This window comes from Pectinophora gossypiella, chromosome 1 (genome assembly GCF_024362695.1).
Source record: "Pectinophora gossypiella chromosome 1, ilPecGoss1.1, whole genome shotgun sequence".
In the NCBI taxonomy this organism is placed as follows: domain Eukaryota; kingdom Metazoa; phylum Arthropoda; class Insecta; order Lepidoptera; family Gelechiidae; genus Pectinophora; species Pectinophora gossypiella.
Window position 1 is genome coordinate 9,192,247 of NC_065404.1, and position 23,923 is coordinate 9,216,169.

The following is a 23,923-nucleotide window of genomic DNA, read 5'->3' on the forward strand; positions in this document are numbered from 1 at the left end:
AAGTTTGATAGATTTGGATTTTGGATTTGATCAATGAATTGAATTATGAATTAAATTGAAAAATGTAGTGAATAAAAATCTAAAATAAATGTATAATAAACTTAGAGTCACTCGAAATAACAAGACACAAGACGTCGTTTTGTTGTTTTTATTTCATTTTCGTATAAGTAATAAATCGGAATTCAATTAGGTTTTGTGCAGTATTTAGCGCGTAAGTAGGTGTAATCATTATGGAGAAAACTCTTGAAGATAACTTGTATCGAGCTATATTAGTACAGGGCCAAGATGCGGTATCGCAATTGCTTTCACAAGGTAAACAATTAATTCACATCACATCGAGATGAATGCTACCATGACCTTACACACTATTTTGTTTTTGTTTTAGGTGCTAATCCAAACAAGACAACTAGTCATGGAAAAACATGTTTAGGTGAAGCAGCTAATATGGGTAACATTGGCATAGTGAAACTATTGGTAGATGCAAGTAAATCCAGTAACAATCACAAAATAGCACCTCACTCCCCACAGAGAAAACGCCATGTAAAATCACACAAGCGAAAAATCGTGCACGAAGAAGCAAATGATGAGACTGTAGTTAAGTGTAAGACTCTTAGTGATAGGAATTTTATGGACTATCATGTTGGGAGAGAGAATTTTGGGCCTACAACAGCAAACAGTAAAGATAAAAATCAAGGGTACTTTGTGTTCATACATAGTGAGGGTTCCAGTAGTGATGAGGGCCGGGTTCCAGGGTTGAAGTCTCCTTTAAGTCCACCATCTCTCACTCCCTCTCCACAAGCAGATTTAGAATGGGATGAAGAAATTGGTAATGTTGCACCAACCACCAGTGAGGATGAGACCTGGTCTTCTATGTACAAGTGAGTTTGAAAATATTTTTTATTCAAAGGGTTTACAGCTGAAGTATGTACAGTTAAATGACATTAAGTCACTATGTTAAAACACTTTGCAAATAATTATTTGACATGGCTTTATATTCCAGATGGTACGCAGCTATTCTTGAGAATACAGGGGCTGCCATAGCGGCAGCTTCAATAGTAACAAATGGAATTGATCAACAAGATGCTTTCATGAGGACTGCATTACATTATGCTGCAGAGCAGGGTCACACAGGGGTTGTCAAGCTGTTGTTGGATTCTGGTAAATATAACATAACAAACACTTTATTGCAAACACACAAAATAGAAGATACATAAGAAAAGAGAAGAATTGGCAGCCTGTTCATGATAGTCACTTCAGGAGAGTATCCAGTTTTTGTATCAGGGGGGTCTCTAGATGGCCGGCAACCTATCTACGTAGAGAATTAGATAAAATTACCCATGACTCCCATGACTCATTTCTGTTGTTTTTGTGTTTGATTCCAAAAAAGAAATACCTTCTTTGTTGTTGTTTAGCATAGGTCCTGTGTTTAATCCTTATGCCAGTGGTATCTATATTTTCAGCCCTGAATAGTATCACTTTGACCTATTATTGGTAGCTCTAGCTAGGCATCTACTTACTGCAGTAGGTGTCCTAAGGTGATCTGTCTCTGTTTTTGATATTATTTTAACCTGAATAGAGGAACCGTTATATTTGTGGTATTTTCTTATAAGTACACTACCAGTATCTCCCTAACTATATGTATAAAATGTTAACAAGTTACTAGAGATTGTTGCATAACATGTTTTGTCTTTATCTTTGCAGGGTGTAAAGTGGATATCACAGCTGGCGATGGTCTGACACCCTTACACGTAGCAGTTATAAGAAATTGTACGGAAATAGTCAAAATGTTAATACTAGCTGGTAGTCATGTAAATTATAAGACACATGAGAAAATGACACCATTACATTTTGCTGCATCAAGGGGATTTATAGACTTGGTAAGTTTTATGGGAGTGAGTATAATGTTTACAGTTATGTCATGAGCAATGTTATGTTTCCACTTTAGAACTCTACTGGACTAATAAATTTGACATTTAGTGACACTTACAATTTGTCAAAATTTGGTATCATGTCACATAATTAACTACACATATAGTAAGTGCACGAACATATTGTCTTGTTTTTGTTTGTTTCCTTTTTATTATAAATAATTTCTATTCAATTCTATTCTATTGATCAGAATTGCATAAATGGAAAATAACGAATTTGATGGAATTTTACCTCCCTCTGGTTGATTGGGGGAAGTCCTGTGCTTAGCAATGGGACATATAATATATAGGCTATTTATGATAAATTAATAATAATATAATATTTTTATTAAAAGTAAAAAACCCCAATAAGTACAATGATAATAACTGTTTGTGTTATGAAAGTTTGCTCCATTTACTAACATTGTTTTATGTTCCAGGTGAAAATTCTAGTCAGTAATGGGGCTAATTTAGAAGCGAGGGACACAAATGAACGTACGGCATTATACTTAGCCGCGGGTAGGGGACACGTGGATGTGGTCCAATATTTGATCTCAGCAGGAGCCAATGTTAATGGTGAAGAAATACATGGTAAGGATATTTTTTATCAATTATTTTATATGTATGATTGCATCATACATAAGGGTTGTCGTTTGCAGACCATACCTTCTGTTTAGGATATAACAATTGTTGTGGCAATATTACAGTGTGTAGTTTTTCGGACCCGACAACGTTTAAGGGTGCATTCTACGAGTAATTTCATCGACAAAACACCTCCATATGTAGGGTGAAATCTCTAGAAATATTCTAGAAATGGCGGCCATTTTAAATTTTCTTCATAAAAATCATATCTCGCGATTTAAAGGCCTTATGGACATGAAATAAAATGCTTTTATCTGCAAAAAGCCGTCTCTATCGAATAAAAATATCTACAACTGCTAAAAAGGTACATAAAATTGTTAAAAGCACCTAATCTATTTTTTTTGTAAAAAAAAAAAACAGCAAAAATATTATAAGCTTGTCGGGTCCGAAGAACTACACGCTGTATAAGATTAGAGTACCTGCAGCCAAGTGCGCAAATATATATATATCTAATCAGTTATTCTGATAGCTGTTTTAGTTAGTAGTACAAAGCTTTCTCCCAAAAAGACGTTGGATCTATTCGAACGGATCGGTCTAGAGGATATTTAAATGTAGGGATTTAAGGTCACAATAGATCTGTCAAGGTCGCAGTGACCTCGCGGGCTGCATTCGGTCCGGCCCTCACAACTTTCAAATAATAATAATAATAGTAGTACCAGCCATGCTAGTTGAGTTAGTAGCTAGCCAAGTTGCAAACGTTTCAATGTGTAGAAAATGTAATGTGTAAATTAACACTATGTCAAGGAAGATGCATACATGCGAAGCGTCTCAATTCGCGCGAGTTATACGTTAGAGCAAGAAGCGAAACAGTAATATTTGCAACTTGGCCAGGTCAGAAAATAGTACAACCTTCTTGTAGGTATTTTTATTGATTATTGTAATTGTTAATTAAAATATTAAAAATGTTTGGCACAGGTTACACACCATTGTGCGAAGCAGTATGGCAACGGTACGCCGAGGTTGTAGAAGTGTTATTAACCTCTGGCGCACGAATTACATATTCACACAAACTCCTACATAATGCCATCATACAAAAACAGGTATTCTTCTTCGATCGTGTGGGTTGTGAGGTGGATTACCAACACCATCAACCATGGTGTCAGGGTCACCATTGTGCCGCCAAAGCCCTATAACGTGCCTTCCGATGCACGGATCATCTTTCTTTCATCAGCCTGTTATGTCCTATAACCAAACTAGGGATCACAAAGGTATTACTTTATTATTAATAACTTATAATTTTACCCAGCTTGAGAAACGCGAGTAGAAAATGGATGGTTATAAGGTTTTTTTTAATTTAGTAGTCAGCACTAAGTGGGAGTTTCCACCAAATCGAAGAAGAGTGGAGAGGAGTGGTATCGACCAATGACAGTGCGCGAGAGAGAAGATGCTTCGTCGCTGTCTCCCTAGCGATGATTGGTGCAATCACCAATCGCGATTGAAGCGATTGAGATAACTACCCTAATTGTAGAGCTCTGTCGTAACAGCAGCCTCTTTATTAGTTTCTGGGGGGTTACAATGGCCACATCGAAGCAATTCATCTAAGAAAGCAATATTGCCATTTGACATTTGCGAATACAAAAATGCGCAATGCAAACAAATGTCAAATAGCAATATTGCTTTCTTAGATGAATTGCTTCGATGTGGCCATTGTAACCCCCCTGGTATCTTTAACCTTACTGTAAAATAAAACAGTTACAAATATCTGATAGTTATGCAATTTGTAGGAGGAAATAGTGAAAATACTTGCTAAAAACAGTGGAGGGATAAACTTACACAATGACAATGGTGACACGCCGCTGCTGGTGGCAGCAAGGTTGTCGCAGCCTACAATCGCACGTATATTGCTTGAATGTGGTAAGATTAAATTTCTCCCTTCTCATCATAGATAATAAGCTTCAGACTGACATGTAAGTACAATCAAAGAGCAAAAGTGCAGTCACAGCCCAGCGAATTATGAACCATTAGTTGTCATACAGAGGGCGGTCCACGCAGCATATAGCCGTACCGAGTGGAAAACCATAACCGGTGGTCGCGATCCTCGGCAGTGAGGGAACGACGAAGAAGTTGTCATAATTATAAAATTTATCAGTGTTACCACAAAACACAATCTAAAAATAAACTAGGTTTGAAATAGTATTTCGCGCCACGAGAGAAGTCGGCGGATTTTAATGAAACTAACTTGACAAGTCATAATAATCCTATGTAGAATCTGCGATAGTAGCACTGCGACCTTCGGGACTTCTTTCGTATACTATATAGATTATATTTTAAACATAGTTTATCATTTAGTCTTTATTTTGTAGTAACACTGTATATTTTTGTAGGTGTTTTTGGTCAATTAGAGAAACGACATGTAACCATGGAGGTCTTAAGTGTAACGATTTAATTTATTACTTTGCAAGAAACTGATTGGACTTTTGCACCTTATCCTACTTAGACCCTAGAGGTATCATCATTGTTTTAATTAAAGCACATAATAACGGGTTCGGGATGATGATAATAACAGCGTAAACTTAAAACAATGTATCATCATTATTTGCCAAGAAAAATATCCTAGCGTCACGTATTCATTTTTGCAGGTGCAAATGTTAACGCTTGTAATAGTATAACAGGAGCAAACGCATTACACATAGCTGCCGAGAGTACAGAATATACTATATACAACTTTAAGGAATTTGAGGAATTGCTGATCTGCCTTCTAGAGTATAGGATAGACATGAACTCTACTGCGTTGACTGGAGATACAGCTTTAAACAGAGCCTTATTACTACACAAGTAAGTTCGAATAATCTGTCTGGTTTTAGCGGTGTATCTACATAACACTAGAGTTACTTTTACACTTTTTACTGTTTGTATTTATCTGATGTTGCTTAAAAAAAATTGGAAACATTGCTCTTCATAATGTAAGTATGGTGTTTATTTGATAATAGTATTATCACTTGGATTACGCGACTGATTGCAGTAGTCAATCTTTAATCAGAAATGCCATTTGAAATAATCAATCAACCAGTCAAAAAATATTAATGTCGCTAATCGTAAACAAACACATTATCATAAAAATTAATTGCTGTGACTTTGCCAGTCAACATGCAACATTGCAACGCGACATGGAAATACAGACATTACAAAGTTGATTGTTATTTCAGTGATGCCGCAGCAATGTTGCTGATTCGCTACGGCGCCGACGTCAACTCGTGCGATCTCCACTCTTGCGGGCTGGACAACTTGTCTATCGCAAGTCGCCGAAGCACGTGTAACCTAGCAAGCATGCTACTCAAGGCCGGCCACTATGTAGCAATACCCGAACCCAACTCCCCCATTCCTAAACCAGGCACAACAATGAATTGGCTCCACTACGTTTCAAAGCAACCACTCAGTCTATCAGATCTCTGTAGAATAAAAATTAGGTTTATAGGCAGAAATATGATTCTGTCTCGATATATACAATCATTACCACTACCAAAGAGTTTAAAGAGATATCTAATGATGGAAGACGAAGATTATATATAATTTGTGATCTGTAGAATTGATAAACCAGGCTTGCATTTTACTTTATATTATTATAATGCAGTAAGTGAAATAAGTATTCTGTTATCAAATATTTTATTAGTAAATGATACATAAATAGTACAAAGGTGTACAGTGAAAAATATAAAATATTTTTTGATTACAAAACCTATGACAGACTATCTATAGACCTGACCACAATGTATTGAAATAATGTTTTGTTTAGTAAAAAATTATAGTGGTATCTAAATACCCCTACAACAATGTATAATAATAAATCATGTTAACATCATGATATACTTTGCAATATCTAGAAAAAGTTCAGCTGTATAGACGAACAATGCAATAGTGAAAACTTCAATAGTAGAATTTATATAATTTCTATAATGTGATTAATATTTAATAAAAAGTTTTGTTCTCACTTTCTACTAAAAAGTAAACAAACTTCATATATATTCTAACATGTATTTTACCTATCCACACATATAGCACAACATAAAATAACATTTAATCACTTCCTCATTCTTAAGAAAAAATCAATATGTAAAGTTCACACAGCAGTGCACACAATAAATACTTATTTATAAACAACTTGAAGGTTCATATTCCAGTGTAACTATTGTAAATGCAAGGAACTATGTAGTCAAACCTATATAAGATGATATGAACAGTTATTATATTAGGTATACACTTGTCTACAAATACAGGGTGAGTAAAATACTGTGTATGTTAATAAAATCCTTAAAATACTTTTTTGTCAGTGATGACATGACATTTACTTGAGAGATAGTTTTACATCTACGAATTTTCACAATGATAAAATGTGTTGTAAAACTTACATTTTCTAACGTATACTGGTGCCGATTCGGGCAACCAGCGACTTAACTGGACAGGACTAAAACTAGCTCTATCTTTTTCTTGCACTTGTTGTAAGTAAAGGACGGCACTAGTTTAAGAGCTGTATAACTAAAATTAGGTTAAGTTTGTGTGTGCCCCAATAGGCACCAATATATTACTTAACATTTTCTAAAACTAAAATAAATGAATAAAAGCTTATTAAAAGCAAAGGAATGCTTGGAAACAAATTAACAATAAAAATAACATTAGTAAATATAAATAAAATTTTTAGTTTACACCTATAACACAAATCCGAATTGCATAGATATCAATTCGTAAACATAGCAAATAAATTGTTGATTGAGATAAAATTATAAAAAAAACCACTACTTCTAACTATAAATAAATAAAATGGCAATTTTTCATATCCTAGCAGATGGACAAACTGCTGTTTCCCCTTTGGAATCCTCAACTTGGGCGAGGTGAGGGCAAATTTCCAACAAGAGTTGAAATACTTCCATGTTCTTATTGGCAGCGGCTTTGTGGAGGGCAGTCTCACCATCCACATCCTGCATTTTAATGTCTGCACCAGCCTGGATCAAAATTTTGACTGCTGCTACCTTCCCTAGAATTTATTTGTTGCTGTATTATCACTACTATACTATACACCCTCTGTGGTTTAGTGTTTAGAGCATTGGGAGGTCTGGGTTCAATTCTCGATAGGGACATTGTCAAAAATACTTTGTGAGACTGTCCTTTGGTTAAGACATTGCAGGCTTGAATCACATGATTTTCCGAATAAGTGAGATGACTCCATGGTTCTCAGGGCACATTAAGCTATTGATCCCAGCTATTAGCCGTAAAACACCTGCACCAACCATGTTGGAGTATGCTCCATACCCCCTCCGGTTGATTGAGGGGATGCCTGTGTCCAGCAGTGGGACATATATAGGCTGTATTATATTATGTTGTATGTTTATACTATAGAAGTCAAGACTACCTATTACATTTGTACCAATGGGCATGTCCATATAGAGAAATTGGTAAGAGGTATTTTAGAAGTAAAGGAAAATAAAGCAGTTTTATTTGTATGTACCTGCAGCTGCTGCTTTATGTAACGGTGTAGCTTTTCCACTCTTTGTATTAGCGTTGACATCTGCTCCATTCATAAGAAGCATCTTGCAAACATCCACATGTCCTTTACGTGCCGCATAGTGCAGTGCTGTGTATCCACTATTATCAGGTGCATTCACTGCTTCTTTCGGGTTCCTTGCTTTGTTAATTAAATGCTCAACTCTGTCAATCTCACCATTGAAAGCTGCAATAAAAAATAGAATTTTAGATTTATATTCTATGTAAGAAAGTATTGTAGTTGGTGTTCTTATTTAGATGAAAGATGTAAATTTATATACACTCTAAAACACTTGCGTATGGTTGCACCAATCGCAATTAGCATGAATTTGAAAATACAAAGTGGTTAATATAGATTATATTTACCTGCATTCCACAAGCCCCTCTCCCAATCCATCTCTGATAAAGTTTGACATACTGATTTGTTTGCGCTATGTGCACAGTTACAGCCACATTGGTGATCCATCTCTTACATTTATAATAAACACATATAAATAAACATCAAAACATTATATTGTGTGTGCTGAAATGTGTTTATATCTCGCGTACAAGGGTCCAAGTGATTTCTGTTTCCCCAGTGCTTGAAACAAGCTTATAGCCAAGTTGGGCCAATGCATTAATGGCATCTAACACATTTGACTTAATGGTAATTCCATTAACAACACTGGTTCCTGACCCAGGGAATTTCTTACACAATGCTCTTATTTCTTCTTGTCCTAAACCGAAGACGGAACAGTCATTAGCATGTAAAGAGCCCTTGATTGCTATATAATAGACACTGTCCTCAGTTATTGGGACGGGGGGCAAGTTGCTTGTGAGCACACCCTGACCACCTTTAGATTCCATAATAAAGGTTTGTATCAAATAAAAAAATAAAATAAAAATACTTCACAATCTTAAACTTCGTCGTCTTTCGCAGGAGTCTGATAGTTGCCCAAGTGCATAGCCTCTTTGTTAAAATTTGTGTAATTATCCTGCTCAACAATGATAGATGGCTCCGGCTCAGAGAATTCCTTTCTCATAGTCCACATGTATTCATTGTAGTCCTGTTTAACAGCAGTTGAACTGGAAGCTACGACTTTGTAACCCAATACCTGTGAATTATTGATTTAGATTAGCTTGGCTGAGTCATAGTCATAACATTGTTATTAAATTAGCTTCACTTGTATATGTTAGTGGGCGAAAAATATCTTACCTCTAATGCACTGAGGATAACACAAGGATGCTGTAAGTAGACAATAGTGGAATCGTCGCAGTATCCACCACATGCGAAGCGTTTTAGCTGCTCTATATCGCCAGCTACATGAAAAGAAAAGCAAACAATGCACAATCGGTTTTAAATACTAATCACGTAATAATCCACGTACACTAATGAAAGCTGTGCAATGTAAATCTTATCTGATAATACATTTCCAAATAGAACGCAAATGAATGTCAATAAACTATGTACCTTTCAAGCCGGATACCAAAACACGCCAAGGGTTTTTATGCCCATATGATGCGAGGTTACCTCTGATCAAAATGTAGGGCATTGAGAACGGATGTATTAGCACTTATAATTTACTTTAAACTTTGAATTTTACGTAGAAATCTAGAAAAATAAAATCAATTTACTTACGACAACTGACGTGACTGACAGAGATGACAGAAATGTTTTTTTTAGACAATAAGACAACTCTCTTCAAGGGATGTATACAAAACATCGACTTAATTTGAAAAAAGATCGATGAATATGAATTTGTCGATTTGATTCATACGATTTAATATTTAGCAAAAACCGAGATTTCCATTTGAAATAGATGAGCAGTGAGGGTAAATTAAAGGGTGCCGTCGTGGAGTCCCACGATTTATTAATTATTCTGAGTTTTATTTAAGATTTGTATATTTTATTTTCTGGAATTATGTTTTGCGTTTTTTAAACGTTTTTTGTTTGCGTTTTATGTTTTTTTGTTTGTTTGGTTGCTGGAACTATGCCCATACAGCCATGTTTTATGTATTTTTTTTTCTTGATGATGATTAATACAATGCCCCCACTCTCGGAGCAGACTCGTACCTACTTCGAACCCCAAACTAATTAACTCAAACTAACTTTTGAGTTATGAAGCGGCTTCTACTCTTCATGCACGAAGGGATAATAGGTACACTTTGTTTACACTATCGCGAATGTTTTCTGACTAATTTAATGCGATCATTAACTACAATACTCCACTTCATATTAATTATTTAGATTATTTTTAATAAAGAAAGCCACCATATCGTTCACATTCCCGTCAAAAACCCCGCGCCGCCGTACACTTATAGGAGTTGAGTTTTTTAATACCGCCTTTTTCGTTGTCGAATTTGAAATGTTTTTCTTGTGAAGACAAAGTAGAAGTGAAACCTGTATAAAACTCCAAATTAAGTACATTCCCTTGATTTTGCAAGGTGTTTGTATTAAAAACTAGTTAGTGCAACATTTTTCGGCGTGGGGAGTGTGGTGTGGACCCAATGTGGACCCGAACAAAATCGCCGTCCATATTGCGATAAGGGATCTGTCTGAGTCACATACAGAATGAATATCTCGTTATTTATGTTCGGGGAAAAACAAATCTTTATCAATATATCGTTAAATACGTATTACAGACGGCATCATAAAGGGCCAAATCTTCCTAGAGCCGACCTATTGTAGGACTCTTCAGGATTTACCGACACTGGATATGACTTTTGATAAGTATTTCACACGTAAATTACTTTAAATGAAAGGTAACTTATGTATACTAAATAAGGCTTATTGTTATAAGTAGAAGTCATATCTTTTTTTTTAATTTATTGCAAAATTGGTAAGTAGGTACCATTTTATTTATTACAATTTTAATGCAATGCTTTTTTCTATTTTTCGTCTTAATCTAGTTTAAAGACTATGGATAAGCTAATGAAGAAGCGCCTCTCGTTACGGGATGAGCAAACAGCTTTGTACTGTAGCGACCGACATCACTAAACTAACACAGATAAAAGGCGTGTCCTTAGAAGAGCTTACAACAGTAAAGATTAAACTTAAAGAAAACTTCTTCAAGTTATACACGCTCTCCGAATCTCGACATAAAGGAATAAGACCAGTATATGCTTAACCAAATTAAAGCAGAAGACTTTTCTGCTGAATTGGAGACATTTGGAAACGATCTACCAATTGAACTGTCAAAATGAAACCCAAATCAGAGCAACCAAGCTGCCGAAACTAGAATTCATGATGTTTAACGGCGATGTCTTGAAATGGCCAGTGTTTCGGGACAAGTTTGAGTCTAATATCCATAACCAACCAATAAGTAAGGCTGACAAGCTTTCCTATCTGTTCTCATCTGTTGAAGGTACCTAAGGCTTTAGATACTCTTGAGAGGAATTGACATCACAAATAGGTAATGGTTATGATGTGGCAACATTCTTAAAGATAGATTCGGAGACAATAGCCTTGTGGTTGATGCTCATTATGCAGAACTGTCAACCACAATCGTTAAACGACGACTCTTTACGTCCCAAGTAACTGCTTATCATCCCTCATCACCTCCCTAAGTAGTGTTTATTCCGTTTGTGATGGGGTCCGCTTACCTAATCTGAAGAATTGACTGCTATCTTCCCTGGTATGGCATAAATAAAAAACTGATCCGATACATACGTAGGTAGGTAATTATCCTTTTTCACATGATGGACTTGGTTTTTATGTACACATGGAGCTTCAAAAGTGGCTGCAAATTATCTTCTGATTGCTTGTGGCCATAGGGCCACCCTTTTTAGAATTGTGGACGTGAGTTTATAGGTGTGTTTAGATTACAGATTGAGAGGAATTTAAATGTTGTATTTTAGGTATTCTAACTTTACTACCTACTTATCTACGAATGCGAATCATTATGGACTTTTATTTTATTTTAAGTTATATCTGTCATTTTCTTATCCGCCGAAAAGGAAAGGGACGGGTAATCGACAAGCATAAAATTTATGGAACACACGTCAATTTTAAGCACAAATCTAAATCAACCGTCTAAAAATTTTACATTCGTCAATAACCCGACACAGTTAAGTAGACAGCACGTCAAACGGATTGCATACCAGAGACGTACCTTTTGATTCGCCCGGGTTATTCATTCATTTACTCATTCTTCCTAAAATTAAGAGCTGTGAATCATCCGTCCCTTTCCTTTTCGACGGATATGAAAATGACGGATATAACTTAAAATAAACCATCTACCTATTACTAGATACCTATTGTGCTTTTAAATGCTAATTCTAGCCTAACTAGATAATGACTGTTACTTATAAAAATACCAGATCGATGTCGTGTGGGTAGGTAGGTACTTAGTCATCGTCGATGGATGTACCTCTTACTACCCCAATTGGGATATAGTCATGAGCTTATGTTATATAGCAAGGTGATCGAGTGTAAGATGTTACATAAGAAAAATCCAGGTACTTCCTCTCGAGGGTGCAGCCACTGGAACCATAAAAGCTTTAAAATTTACGCCACAACGCACAACATGAAGGAGCTCCTTCACTTCTGACCGAAGCACTTCTGGCCGAAGGGTTTTAGGTATCCTCGCTTCCGCGGGCACGCCACAGACGTTCATTACCGAAGCAGCACAAAAAGCTTATAGCCGGGACCAACGGCTTAACGTACTCTCCGAAGCTCGGAACCATTTTACTTTTTCAGACAATCAGGTGATTTAAGCCTGCAATGTCCTTATCAAACAAAGGACAGATTTACAAAATGATTGCGGCAATTTCTCCATCAGGAATCAAACCCTGACCTCCGGATCGTGCGCCTAACGCTCTAACCACTAGGCGGCAGAGGCTGTTATAAATACCTACTTAAGTAAATAAATACATTTTGAAATGGACATAATAAATTCTCTCAGTCATTTTTTATGATAATACGCTCGAGCTACGTGCCATAACATTATTAACCATTATATCGCCGCCGTGGTTGGGATAACATACTTTATAGTATAAAATGGGTATAAAGTTTATACCCATCTAAATAAATCTGAGATCAATCTTTCTTTCTTCAATGATAATGGTGACATGTCACTGTATAATCATTATCATCAATGCGTGTCGGTGTCCTGGATTCGATTATCCGTTTCAAGTCGCTAAGCCCGCAATATAGCTTAACATAAAATTATGTTATCCGACCTATATCCGTTTCAATTTGTGCTAGGAACGTTCATGTTTTAATCATTTACGCGGCTGTTGGTTTCTGAGGTCTAATTTATTGGGCCGTATGTTGCCTACATTACATTAAATAATTTTGGTTTAATAACTTTCTAACGATAGCTGTATTTAGACGAGTTACCTACCTACTCGTACCTACATTTCTTGTGACATTGAAAGTTGGTTGGTGTTAAAGACAAAACTAATCATTTGATTGCTTAAAATTGTTGCAGACAGTGTGCGTACTTGTTCGTATTGTATATTAGGTAGGTACTACTTGTGTGTGCATAACTTATTACTAATTATACATCTACTTAAGCTTGCACACAGAACAGAGCGGAAAAGCTCGCGATTTTGTTTTGTTTTAGGCAACGTTTATCACAGGCACCGTGCATTTTTCCGGGATAAAAAAGTGTATTTTGTGATATTATGAATTTATGCCTTCGTTCTCTTAATATTATATTCTCAAAATATTACATTCGCAAAACATTACATTCGCAAAATATTATATTCTCAATATATTATCTTTTGTATAATGAAGTACAAAAGTAAATGCACAGGCACATGTCTGTCGCAGCAATGCCGGAGATAAGGACAGTCCAGCCTATCGCCGATCATCTGCAGGATGACATTGGAGCTGGCCCGCACTCTGCGCACCAGGGACATGACGCGGGCGCGCACCGTCGCATGGAAGCAGGCGGTGCGCGCCGCCGCGATCATGCCCGACGCGCTGCAGAACCGAGGCAGCCCCAATATCACCCTGAACGCATTATTGTACAGGATACGGAGGTCGCTGTAACATCGCTTAGTGTAGTTCGCCCACAGGCTAGGGTGTATAGTGATGTACAATACGCTTAGTTTCTTCTCAAGCCGCAGATCGCTATAGAAAGTTAATTGATTTTTTTTCGTTACTAGAGAATGATTATTTTTTACATATTTTGTGTTTCATTGTACAGGTAATATTTTGAGAATATAATATTTTGCGAACGTAATGTTTTGCGAATGTAATATTTTGAGAATATAATATTATGAGAACGAAGGGAATTTACTGACTTATGAGTTTATGACACTATTTGAATTAGGCATTACATTGAACACTGGAGAAAAAAAAACGTACTTACTTACCTACCTATCACTCTCCGGGTCTGTTTTATCAGAACAGATTTTTACATAATATTGCAACACCGCATTGTGTTAGCTACCTAACGAACGAAGATCCGATTTGACTGTGATGTTCGTATGTTTTACTTCCACAGACGAGAAATCCAAAATAAATTCCTTAAGTACCTAAAACGTTACTATAGGTAGGAAATATATCAATACCTAAAACGGACAAATCCGTAAGTCTGGCAAACGCTGCTTCGGCCCATAAACGACCTCTGTGCAAAAAGTCACGTCCCGATCGGTTACCTACTACTTACAACGTGAAAGCAATGAACATGCTTTCTCACTTATATCTAATACTTATTAGTAGGAAAATAGTGTTAAACTACTCCATCATGACCGAGACCTACCTAGGTACCAATATTAATCTTTGACCGTTTTTCGTTAATCATACTTCTATGCTGGACTGGATGCGAATAAAAAAAAACAAAAACGCGTTCTAGGGCATGTTATAAGACCGACAGAAGGATTGTGAAAATAGAAAGGATTCCAATATTTTGGCTATTATGTATTTAGGTAGGTATAAGAGGAATGGGCTGAACATCTTTGTCTATCTCAGGACTTTATAATTATCAAGTTTAGTATCTGTAAGTTGTCATCTGCTTACTTGCGGCTCTACCCACCCCATTGGGAATTAAATGAGTGTAAGTAAGTATGTTTAACCGTTTTGGCAGATTATGCCAAGAAAACATTCAAATAGTTCTTCAATTGCATTTACAGAATCCTAGAGAATTTTATATATTGCGCCCACGCGATGTTTTCCGATATATTTTTCAAAGCTGGTGGTAAATATCGGTATACTCGTATTGTGTGTATCCTGTCTGGAATACAACTTGGAGTATATCTTCAGCCAGCAGCTGCAGGCTGTCGATAGCTTAAATATATTTGTGTGTGTTCGATGTGCTGAGCTAGGAGGTAGGTACTTATACATAATGTGGTCATAGATTATTTATAGAGTTCGGTGCTCTTTGTATATTTGGTAAATGTATCAAAAGACTCTCACCGTACAGGTTTACTGATATTACACACAAGAAGTCCTGTTAGTATACTATCGTGGAGTTCCGTGCGTCGTAAAAGCTTGCGGACGAGTGAAATGCAAAGTTGACGTATGAACTATTTGTTCATACTTACTTAAATGGCGCGCGTTTCGAGCTCACCTGGCCCTTCCAAACTCTTTCTTCTATTCCGTGACCAGCACTGTAACTTAATAACCTTATTATAGCCCATATCATTCTTGCTTCATCAGAGTGTGAAATTAATGTACCAGTACTGTTTATTTCTAGTAATTCGCATAACATTGGCCGCTATCTGTTTTATACATTAGGGAAGTATATCGTTTTGTAAGTCAGTGATAGAATCAAATACATACATTCCGCTAACATAACATAAGTTCACTGTATTCCCAATAGGGTTAGTCAGATATACATCCAATGTAAGATGAACTAAGTAGGTACCCACTTGGTACGCTTCACAGCGTGAGGCTAGGTGAGGCTAGGTCGTGAGCAGTTATGTGCCGTTCCCGGCAACATTCCCAAAATGAGAATTAAAATGTTCCTGTTACAAGGAAAACTTTAATAGTAAGGACACTGGCTGTTTTGTTTTCTTCAAAATATTGTCTTGTACTCTGATCCTATCTGCCTAAAGGCTGGGTAATAAAGTTCTTTTTACTTTTGCTCATTTTACTGGTGGTAAGCTGTATCACCGCCGTCTGTAATGCTTGATAGCCAACTGGATTAGAATGCACTATGATGAATTATTATTTCAGATACTTAACGAGAATTGAATTGGTACTGCCCGTTTCAGAAGCAAGCCTGTGGACCACAAGACCACAGTGACTTTATACCACTAAATCCATGCAATAGCCCCTTCGGGACTTTACACAAGACTTGGTCATTGTCCAACAAGTAATTTGTAATTTGATAGTCCAGTGAACAAATCGGGCTTCACTTAAATTCAACGTATCTTTGGATTTTAGGAAGTTACTTCCAAACCTTTGGGTTTGAGAGTAAACTCGTGATTTAGTAGTGAAGATGAGCGCAAGCGAGTTCTACATAGTCGAGTGTCGAATGGCACCCGAGGGACTGTTTTACTCGGCACACATCCAAACTATTTAGTACTTAGGCACACCCCGGACACTTACAAAACACCTCGTTTTACACAGACACTACACATTGACGTTAACGTACATGCGCATCTGTGTGTATGTGCCGTCTGACGCCCGAACGCTCGAAGACTAAAGTAAAAGGGGGTTTGAGGTAAACCTAGCGGAGAGTTGCCGTTCTATATTCCTTATTCTATGACTTAGGTATGCCTAAATTTTTAAATACCTTTAGTAGGTAGGTAGACATAGTAGGTGTAGCAGAGTACAAACTCTGCACATACTGGCCTTTTGTTCGGACCATCATCATTTTAAATAATTACGAAATTCTCATTCCATTCCATTCGCATTTCCTTTCATTCTACTCACTTTTGACTCACTGCATCCCCGACCTTCATTGAAACAACAAGTATATTATACTATTTAGGGCCGTGCCCTCTAATTCCTAATTCCTAAGTCTTGATTCTTTTGTGAAATGTGTATACGTATATTGTGAACTATTATGTTTGTGACTATGTTACTAAGTTTGTGAAGTGCTTTTAATAAACTGTATATATTCCTGTTGCTGTTGCTTCTGCTTTATCATCGTCAATCATTCCCCTACTCTGCCGGCACGTCGGGATACCATATCCTCACCTCTCAGCGTGCCGCATAGGTATCTATAGAAGTAGTGTAATTAAATTACAGTAGACATAGAGTCGTAAAACCGAATGTTCTTTTATAATCCAAACCCAATTGTTTAACTATTGTGTCTGGAAATCTCGGCGTTACGAGGATAGAGGAAGGTCCTAAGTTAGGTAGTGGACAGGGAGAGTAGAGACAAAAAATATTTTACTAAAACATGTTATATTAGTCACACAATTACTATTATAGTATTTTGAAGGTGTTTATAAATTGACATCATTTTTTAACACTTATAGATAACTGTTTCAAAATTGTATGGATAATGAACAATATAAGTACATAAAAACACTACACGTGTTTTTATATTTTCCATAATTTTAAATCTAAGTATTTTAATTTTCAATATGTGCTCATTCATTTAGTATGATATAGTATGGTAGAACGTCAGTCCAAAATTATAGATTTCGGTCCTCACCATTCAAAATAAACTTCATTATAATAATATACCTACTTAGTGAATTAGTGAAACCGTAATCTTGAGATCAAAGTAAGTTTCGTTTTACCCAACTGAAGTCTACCGATCTTGTTTGCTAAAAATAATGCTTTTACTGATAGACATCGGAACCTTTTACCTACAGAAGACTATCTACTTCGCTTTTAGGTAATCGGTCTTTAAATAGATAAGTTGGTATACTAAATACTTTTAAGTACATGAGGTAAAAAAATAGGGCACGCAGTAGACATAAATCGTCTTCAGCAGACGGACGAGGCCTATGATTTATTAACAAGTAGGTATCTAACCAATTTCCAGGGGCCGGTAACAAATCGTTTCGTGATAATTTAATAACTTTTACTCCATTCTTTACTCATTTTTAAAAAGTTTTACGACTCTGGTCCGTTGTAGGCGCCTAAATCATTCGGTAAATGCAGCTTCAGAGTACACCTCGGTAGGTGGGGATGACCCTAAAAAGTCAGATTTCCATTTATTTGACCAAATAGAGAATGCTGCCCGATAAAAACGTAATTTCACTAAATTACTTAAGTATTTCATTCAATATTTAGTCAGCAAATTTAAAAACAACATACGAGACACCTTATTTACTTAAACCAGAATAGGTACCTTTAAGTATTATTTATTCAACGTATCATGGGTTTACCTATCCTACAGACACGTGCAATTAATTTAAAATAAATCAACGTAAAAATATATTATGAAACCCTTATCTAAATCTTCTATCATTATTTAAACATTAAGCTTTGCTACCGCGAATCCGTCCGCGTCAATTTCGGTTATCAAGTACCTATAAACAAACATAACAAATACTATATTGCACAAATAGGAAAATACAAAACAAAAGAGAAATAGAAAGAGTACAATAGGCGGCCTTATTGCTAAGCTAGCTACCTACCTTATTACAGCTTATATTATACATATTTAGCGCTTGCAATTATACATTTTCAAAATACCTATCGGTTCAGTAGTAAGTACCACAGTTTACTTCCCACAAACATACTTATAAACTTTTCCTCTTTATAATATTTAGTAACTACTTACCTAGAGAAGTAAGTATTATATTATATGTAAATACATTAGTAAGTACAGAAGTAGATAAGTACTTACGTTGTTCGTTAAAAACGAAATGCACGTACTTACAGGGTATTTCTTGGTGCGGGGACTGCGGGGTCTTAGATATATTTAAGTTTTTGTGAAATAAAGATATTCTTATTATAATCTTCTTTCGCCTTTACCACCCAATGTACGATTTTATACACTACCATGTGGCTCTTGTAACTTTATGTTGTTACAGTGTCGTCACGCAAATTTCGAGGCTTATTTGAACTTCAAGTACACTACACTACTTATACTTATTGTGACCCCGGCAACGACGACCTTGCGCCGCACCGTAATGGTTGTAAAAAGAACATTGCGGATCAAATCTTTATTTTAAATTCTGACTGTTTGCTGAGAGGAATACTTAGTGTTTATAAGTATAAATAAGAATATTGAATAACGGAAAGTTTACTACCATTTGACACGGATCGCGAAGCAGCGGGCAGCGATATCCGAAGTCCACGCAATTTTTTATTGTTGTTTCATCAGATGAAAATAATGTTTTTTGTATTTACAAAATATATTTGCAATTGGTTAACTAATGTGACGTCGTCGATGTATGGACACAACAGGCCCAAATGGCAAAAAAGAGAGAGGTGTATAATATTATACACCCAATTCTTGCCAGCTATTTGACGTGTGTGTGTGTTGCGTTTGTTGTGTTGCAATATTGTGTTATGTGTATTGATTATTGTGCTATATTTTTAACGGCAAAGTCAAAGCCTCCCTTAGATTATCTTTGTTAACCTCCGACGACACAAGGCAGAGGGAGGTGTTATAAATTTCATGATTCATCCCTTTGTCCATATATCATAGCTCCAGAACGGATTGTCCGTTTTCGATGTACTTAGTTATTTTAGTTTGATAGGTGGCACTACCGAGAAAGTTCTTAGATATGTTTAAAGGATCCCTTGAACAGCTTTTTTTATTAAGTACGAACCTTTTTATCGACATACCTATAGCGTGGGCAAAGAAAAATAAATGATATACCTAGGTACATATTTCAGATTGCCGAAGGTAGGTCTGTACTTATCTGTAACAACTACTTATAAGAACGACGGGCGTGGAAAGTGCTTTCAGCCGCTTATAAATTTTGGGTAACATGCCTGAGGGTATTTGAAGCACCGACCATCGGCTTTAACCTCTCTCTGAAAATGTGGCGTTTTCTTTATTGAAAAAATAGACAACTCTCATTGTGTTGCCTTATAGTGAAAACCACATTAGGACTTTTTAAAAAATCGCATTCTGATGTCATTTTCTTCAACAAAAATGCGACGTCATTCAATTTATTTCAATCACATTTTTTACTTGGATTGAAACTAGCTTGTATATTGTGAAGTTTTGTTAACAAAAATAACTTCCGAACGTGATTCTGAAAAAGACGTTGACATGGTTTTCACTATAAGGTGACGATGTCGTGTAGTCTGTTCCCTGAGAACGGGCACGTGGCGTTTCCTTCAGTCTGCGTGCGAGTACTTGTCACCGCCTGAAGTAATGAACCGCTGGATGCGAGAGGATCCAAGTTTTTCATGGCTGATTCCTGGTAGTGGTTGTCGGAAGAAATTGCTTCAGAGCAATAAGACCGCCCATTTGTACTGTTGCTAAATGTTTATGTTTTGTTTGTGTGCAATAAAGGATATTTGATTTGATTTAAGAGGTTATTAGCGGCCTGAATGTTAAATATATAGACACGGCCACTGTGATCCAGTGGTTGAGCGTTGGGCTCACTATCCTACATACACCCCAGGTTCGAATTACGGTGGGGGACATAATATCACAAAAAATACTTTAGTGATGCCAGCGTATTTCTAAGATTGTGAGTACTTTGATAATTTTAGACCTATTTCTGTTTCAATATTAGCATTCACCATCTCCCAAGCGTTAGGTATCCGGTTTTCACAGGGTCCGCTTACTTAACCTGAAGAATTGGGTATGTTCCTAGGTGAAAGATAAATTATGAAAACTGACGAAAAACATTTTCTTTTTGCTATTAAACTTATTTAAAAACGTAATAATAAGGCCGACATTTAGTCAAGTTTTTCTGTGACGTCATAGTGTGTTTTTTTTATAGAAATTCCATAGCAATTATGTGTTTTGACGTTTAATAAAAAGTTACCCACTGATCTGACTAGTTGAAAACTAGCCTATTGATAGGTTCGGTTTTTTATAGAAGCGAGCCTGTTAATAGTCTATAGGTAGACCGTCTAAATCAGACTTCTCCTGCGCGCAGGAGCGCGGTGGTATGGCGACAGGCGAAGTCTGATTTAGACGGTCTACTTACAGTTCCAACCCGCAAAGGATGGTGGGATGGTTTACCCCAATACAGGTTGGGTCACATACCTTCGAAACGCATACCTCCGGGAATGTGGTTTCCTCAGTATGTTTTCCTTCATCGCATCAACAACAAATAAACATAGAACAAACGAATTCGACAATCATTGGTTTGAGGTATTTGACTGGGTCAAAGATAAATTATAAAATGCTAATGTAGAAATTGAATCCTAAGATGATCAAAAATGAATTTCATTTTACCTTTCGACCTATTTTATAATTTTATTTATGAATTAAGTAACTATGAGTGCAGTGTTTGACCGCTTGTATTGATGACGTTACAGGACAGTATTTCCATACAAACTCCAAAGAAAACTTTCATTTTGACGTTTCGCAAAATAGCCTATTATTGTTATTGCACCACATAATACTTACCAACTGTCGATTTAACCATTAGTACTTAAGCGACTTTTCATACCCTGATGTTTTTTTGGCTTGGAACGCTCGCATTTATTATAATAGCTACGATTAAAGCACACTTGCGATAAAAAAGCCTTTTAAGCGAAGCGTGTGAGTTGTTTTATTTATGTATTTTATTTTAAAATTCAGTGTTTCTGAAAAGAAATCACTGACTAGGAGTTATTCAGACTAGGTAAATATTCAAAAGTCGTCTTTTCATCTTCAATCTAAACTCTAGAAGTCATCGCTTACTGCTTTTTAAAAACGGATCACAAATATGTGATCGTAAGGTCAAACATCATTATTAAATATTAGCCCTTTACAACTTTTCTATTTACTTAGTGCAACACTGCAAAGTCAGTTATAATAAATTAGTAGTAATTATTGTCAAAAAACTAATTTTAGCGCCCATTCTCCAAGATGGCGGCTACGTTCTTTCTAAAGATGAACTCAGATATATTTCCAGATAAAATTACCAAATAGTAGGTAAGTAGATACAATTGTATAACAATATGTTGTTTTATTAAAAAAAGAACGTCTAGGGCCCTATGCCTAGGGTTTTCTTTTCCCAGGTTGTGAGAAGCATATATATTGCAGTAGTTTTAGGCGTATGAGACGTTCGTTATGTAAAAATTGACGATTCAAAGTGTAACTATGTTACCTACTGAGTAATGATATTTTTGAATTTGAATTACATTTTGTAGATTTCAAAATTAAATTGTCTTCCAAGTTGTCTTCCATGATGGGGTCACTGCGTGCCATAGTTTCCTGTATCCCACGTGGAATTCGAATGACAATCTACAATGCACTGATCAAGTCTCACCTTATATATTTAATAGAGATATGGGGCAACACATCTAAAACTAAATTATCGGAACTACAAACCATACAAAATAAACTAATTAAATTAATCTTCCATTATCCTTACCTTACATCTACATCAAAAATTTATAGACAAACCGGACTGATGGACATCAAACAGCTTTATCAATACCATACTTGCATGCTTATTCGCAAAGTATTAGGCAAATCCATTCACACGTCAATCACACTTACACAAATAAAACAAATAACAAAGCGATCTACGCGTCGTGCTAGCCATATTGTGCTTCCAACGACCAGAACAAATTACGGTAAAAGAATGTTTACATATGATGGAGCTAAATTATACAATAATCTACCCTCACTTATAAAAAATAGTAATTCTTTCGACATATTCAAACGCAAACTAGCTCAGCATATTTCACAAAACAAGTAAATGGCTATGTGGTTTTTTGTGATGTTTTTCTCGCGGTGGTTTCTGATCTTAGCAGTTATACCTATTGAGCGATACCTTTAAGTATGGCGGTGCGTACGACACAGCATAAATAACTTAGTTATTAAGTTAAACTATAAGTTCTCTTCTCATGTAAGTGACTGTATGTCTTTTTTGAGAATAAAGTATCTTTAAACCGAAATCTAGTCGTAATATTTACTGAATACCTATTCTAAGTATTATATTTAACGTTCTGTTTTTATTTTGTTTGCTAATTCTTTTACCTTGAAAATACGTTTTATTCCTTCCTGAAATAAAAATCGTGCCTGTTAACCTGAAACGTTGTTAGGTGAACAAGGGCCCCGGGGCAACAAAAAAGTACCTAGCTATGCCCAATATCCCCCGCCGTTATTGGGATGGGATCGTATATTCGCTGTTTATGTAAGTACTGCTATATGGTTTATTTCCGAAACATACAACTTGGGCCTCTTCAAGGCAAGAGTCACTGTTTAGGTTGGCATGTCCCATCCTTGACCACATTGTCACTTATTATCAGGTAAGATTGTGGTATTTTTTTTTTCGCCTAATTACTATTTAAATATCAGAGTTCAAAAATACTGCCGTACTTATTGAGGATTTTTTCCGTTGGGAAGCGGTTAGATAGTAGGTTACTGATTTTTTATTTTGGTAGAAGCGGGAGATTTGCCAAGGGGCCCATATTGTTTGGGGGCCCCGGGCACCATCTTACTTTGTATCTGGTTAACTACCGCACTGCTGTTAACCATTTTATGTGCGCAATGTAAACAAACAGCGTGTTATTACAAAAGTTTCTGTTCATGAGATGACGGCTCTGTATCTTTCTCTCAACATATTATTATCGGAAGGGAAACTGATTTTATATCTATATCTATAATATATTTCTTGTAGGGCTAGGTGGAGCCACTAATTGTGAGAAAACATACCAGTAGCCAGTTTTGGTATTTGTGATAATATTTTGTAACAGTAGATCCTGTATTCCTAATAATTCCGTGCTTAGAAAGGCTCGCTTGGCCGTTGGTCTTGATCACTACTTACTGTAGTAAGTACGTAGTTGGTACACTAACCATGACATATACACATAGGGTCTATGGCGGCTCAATAATAACCTTAGCGTCAGGGTTGATGAGTTGGATCAACGATTTCACATCCTACGCGATAGAAGATTACTTCAGGGATAGTAGCTCAATAATTTACAGATT

The 23,923-nt window shown here is 36.2% G+C and overlaps 4 protein-coding genes across 4 annotated transcripts; 1 reads left to right on the plus strand and 3 right to left on the minus strand.

Annotated features, from left to right (window-relative positions):
* Positions 1 to 10: 10 nt before the first annotated feature.
* LOC126369067 (ankyrin-3) lies at positions 11 to 6,774 on the plus strand. The gene is made up of 9 exons (XM_050013362.1): positions 11 to 312; positions 386 to 878; positions 1,001 to 1,158; positions 1,702 to 1,877; positions 2,348 to 2,498; positions 3,465 to 3,589; positions 4,274 to 4,403; positions 5,129 to 5,324; positions 5,696 to 6,774. Exons 1-9 carry the CDS (start codon positions 231 to 233, stop codon positions 6,057 to 6,059), a joined length of 1,875 nt encoding a protein of 624 aa, XP_049869319.1. The 5' UTR covers positions 11 to 230; the 3' UTR covers positions 6,060 to 6,774.
* On the minus strand, positions 6,136 to 8,531 carry LOC126369076 (ankyrin repeat domain-containing protein 39). The gene is made up of 3 exons (XM_050013371.1): positions 8,391 to 8,531; positions 7,990 to 8,211; positions 6,136 to 7,518 (listed from the first exon to the last, which is right to left on the minus strand). Exons 1-3 carry the CDS (start codon positions 8,488 to 8,490, stop codon positions 7,316 to 7,318), a joined length of 525 nt encoding a protein of 174 aa, XP_049869328.1. The 5' UTR covers positions 8,491 to 8,531; the 3' UTR covers positions 6,136 to 7,315.
* A 27-nt stretch (positions 8,532 to 8,558) lies between these two features.
* Positions 8,559 to 8,870, minus strand: LOC126369095 (uncharacterized). The gene has a single exon (XM_050013391.1). It carries the CDS (start codon positions 8,868 to 8,870, stop codon positions 8,559 to 8,561), a length of 312 nt encoding a protein of 103 aa, XP_049869348.1.
* A 50-nt stretch (positions 8,871 to 8,920) lies between these two features.
* Positions 8,921 to 9,616, minus strand: LOC126369087 (uncharacterized). The gene is made up of 3 exons (XM_050013383.1): positions 9,475 to 9,616; positions 9,220 to 9,323; positions 8,921 to 9,118 (listed from the first exon to the last, which is right to left on the minus strand). Exons 1-3 carry the CDS (start codon positions 9,554 to 9,556, stop codon positions 8,921 to 8,923), a joined length of 384 nt encoding a protein of 127 aa, XP_049869340.1. The 5' UTR covers positions 9,557 to 9,616.
* Between the last annotated feature and the right edge of the window lie 14,307 nt (positions 9,617 to 23,923).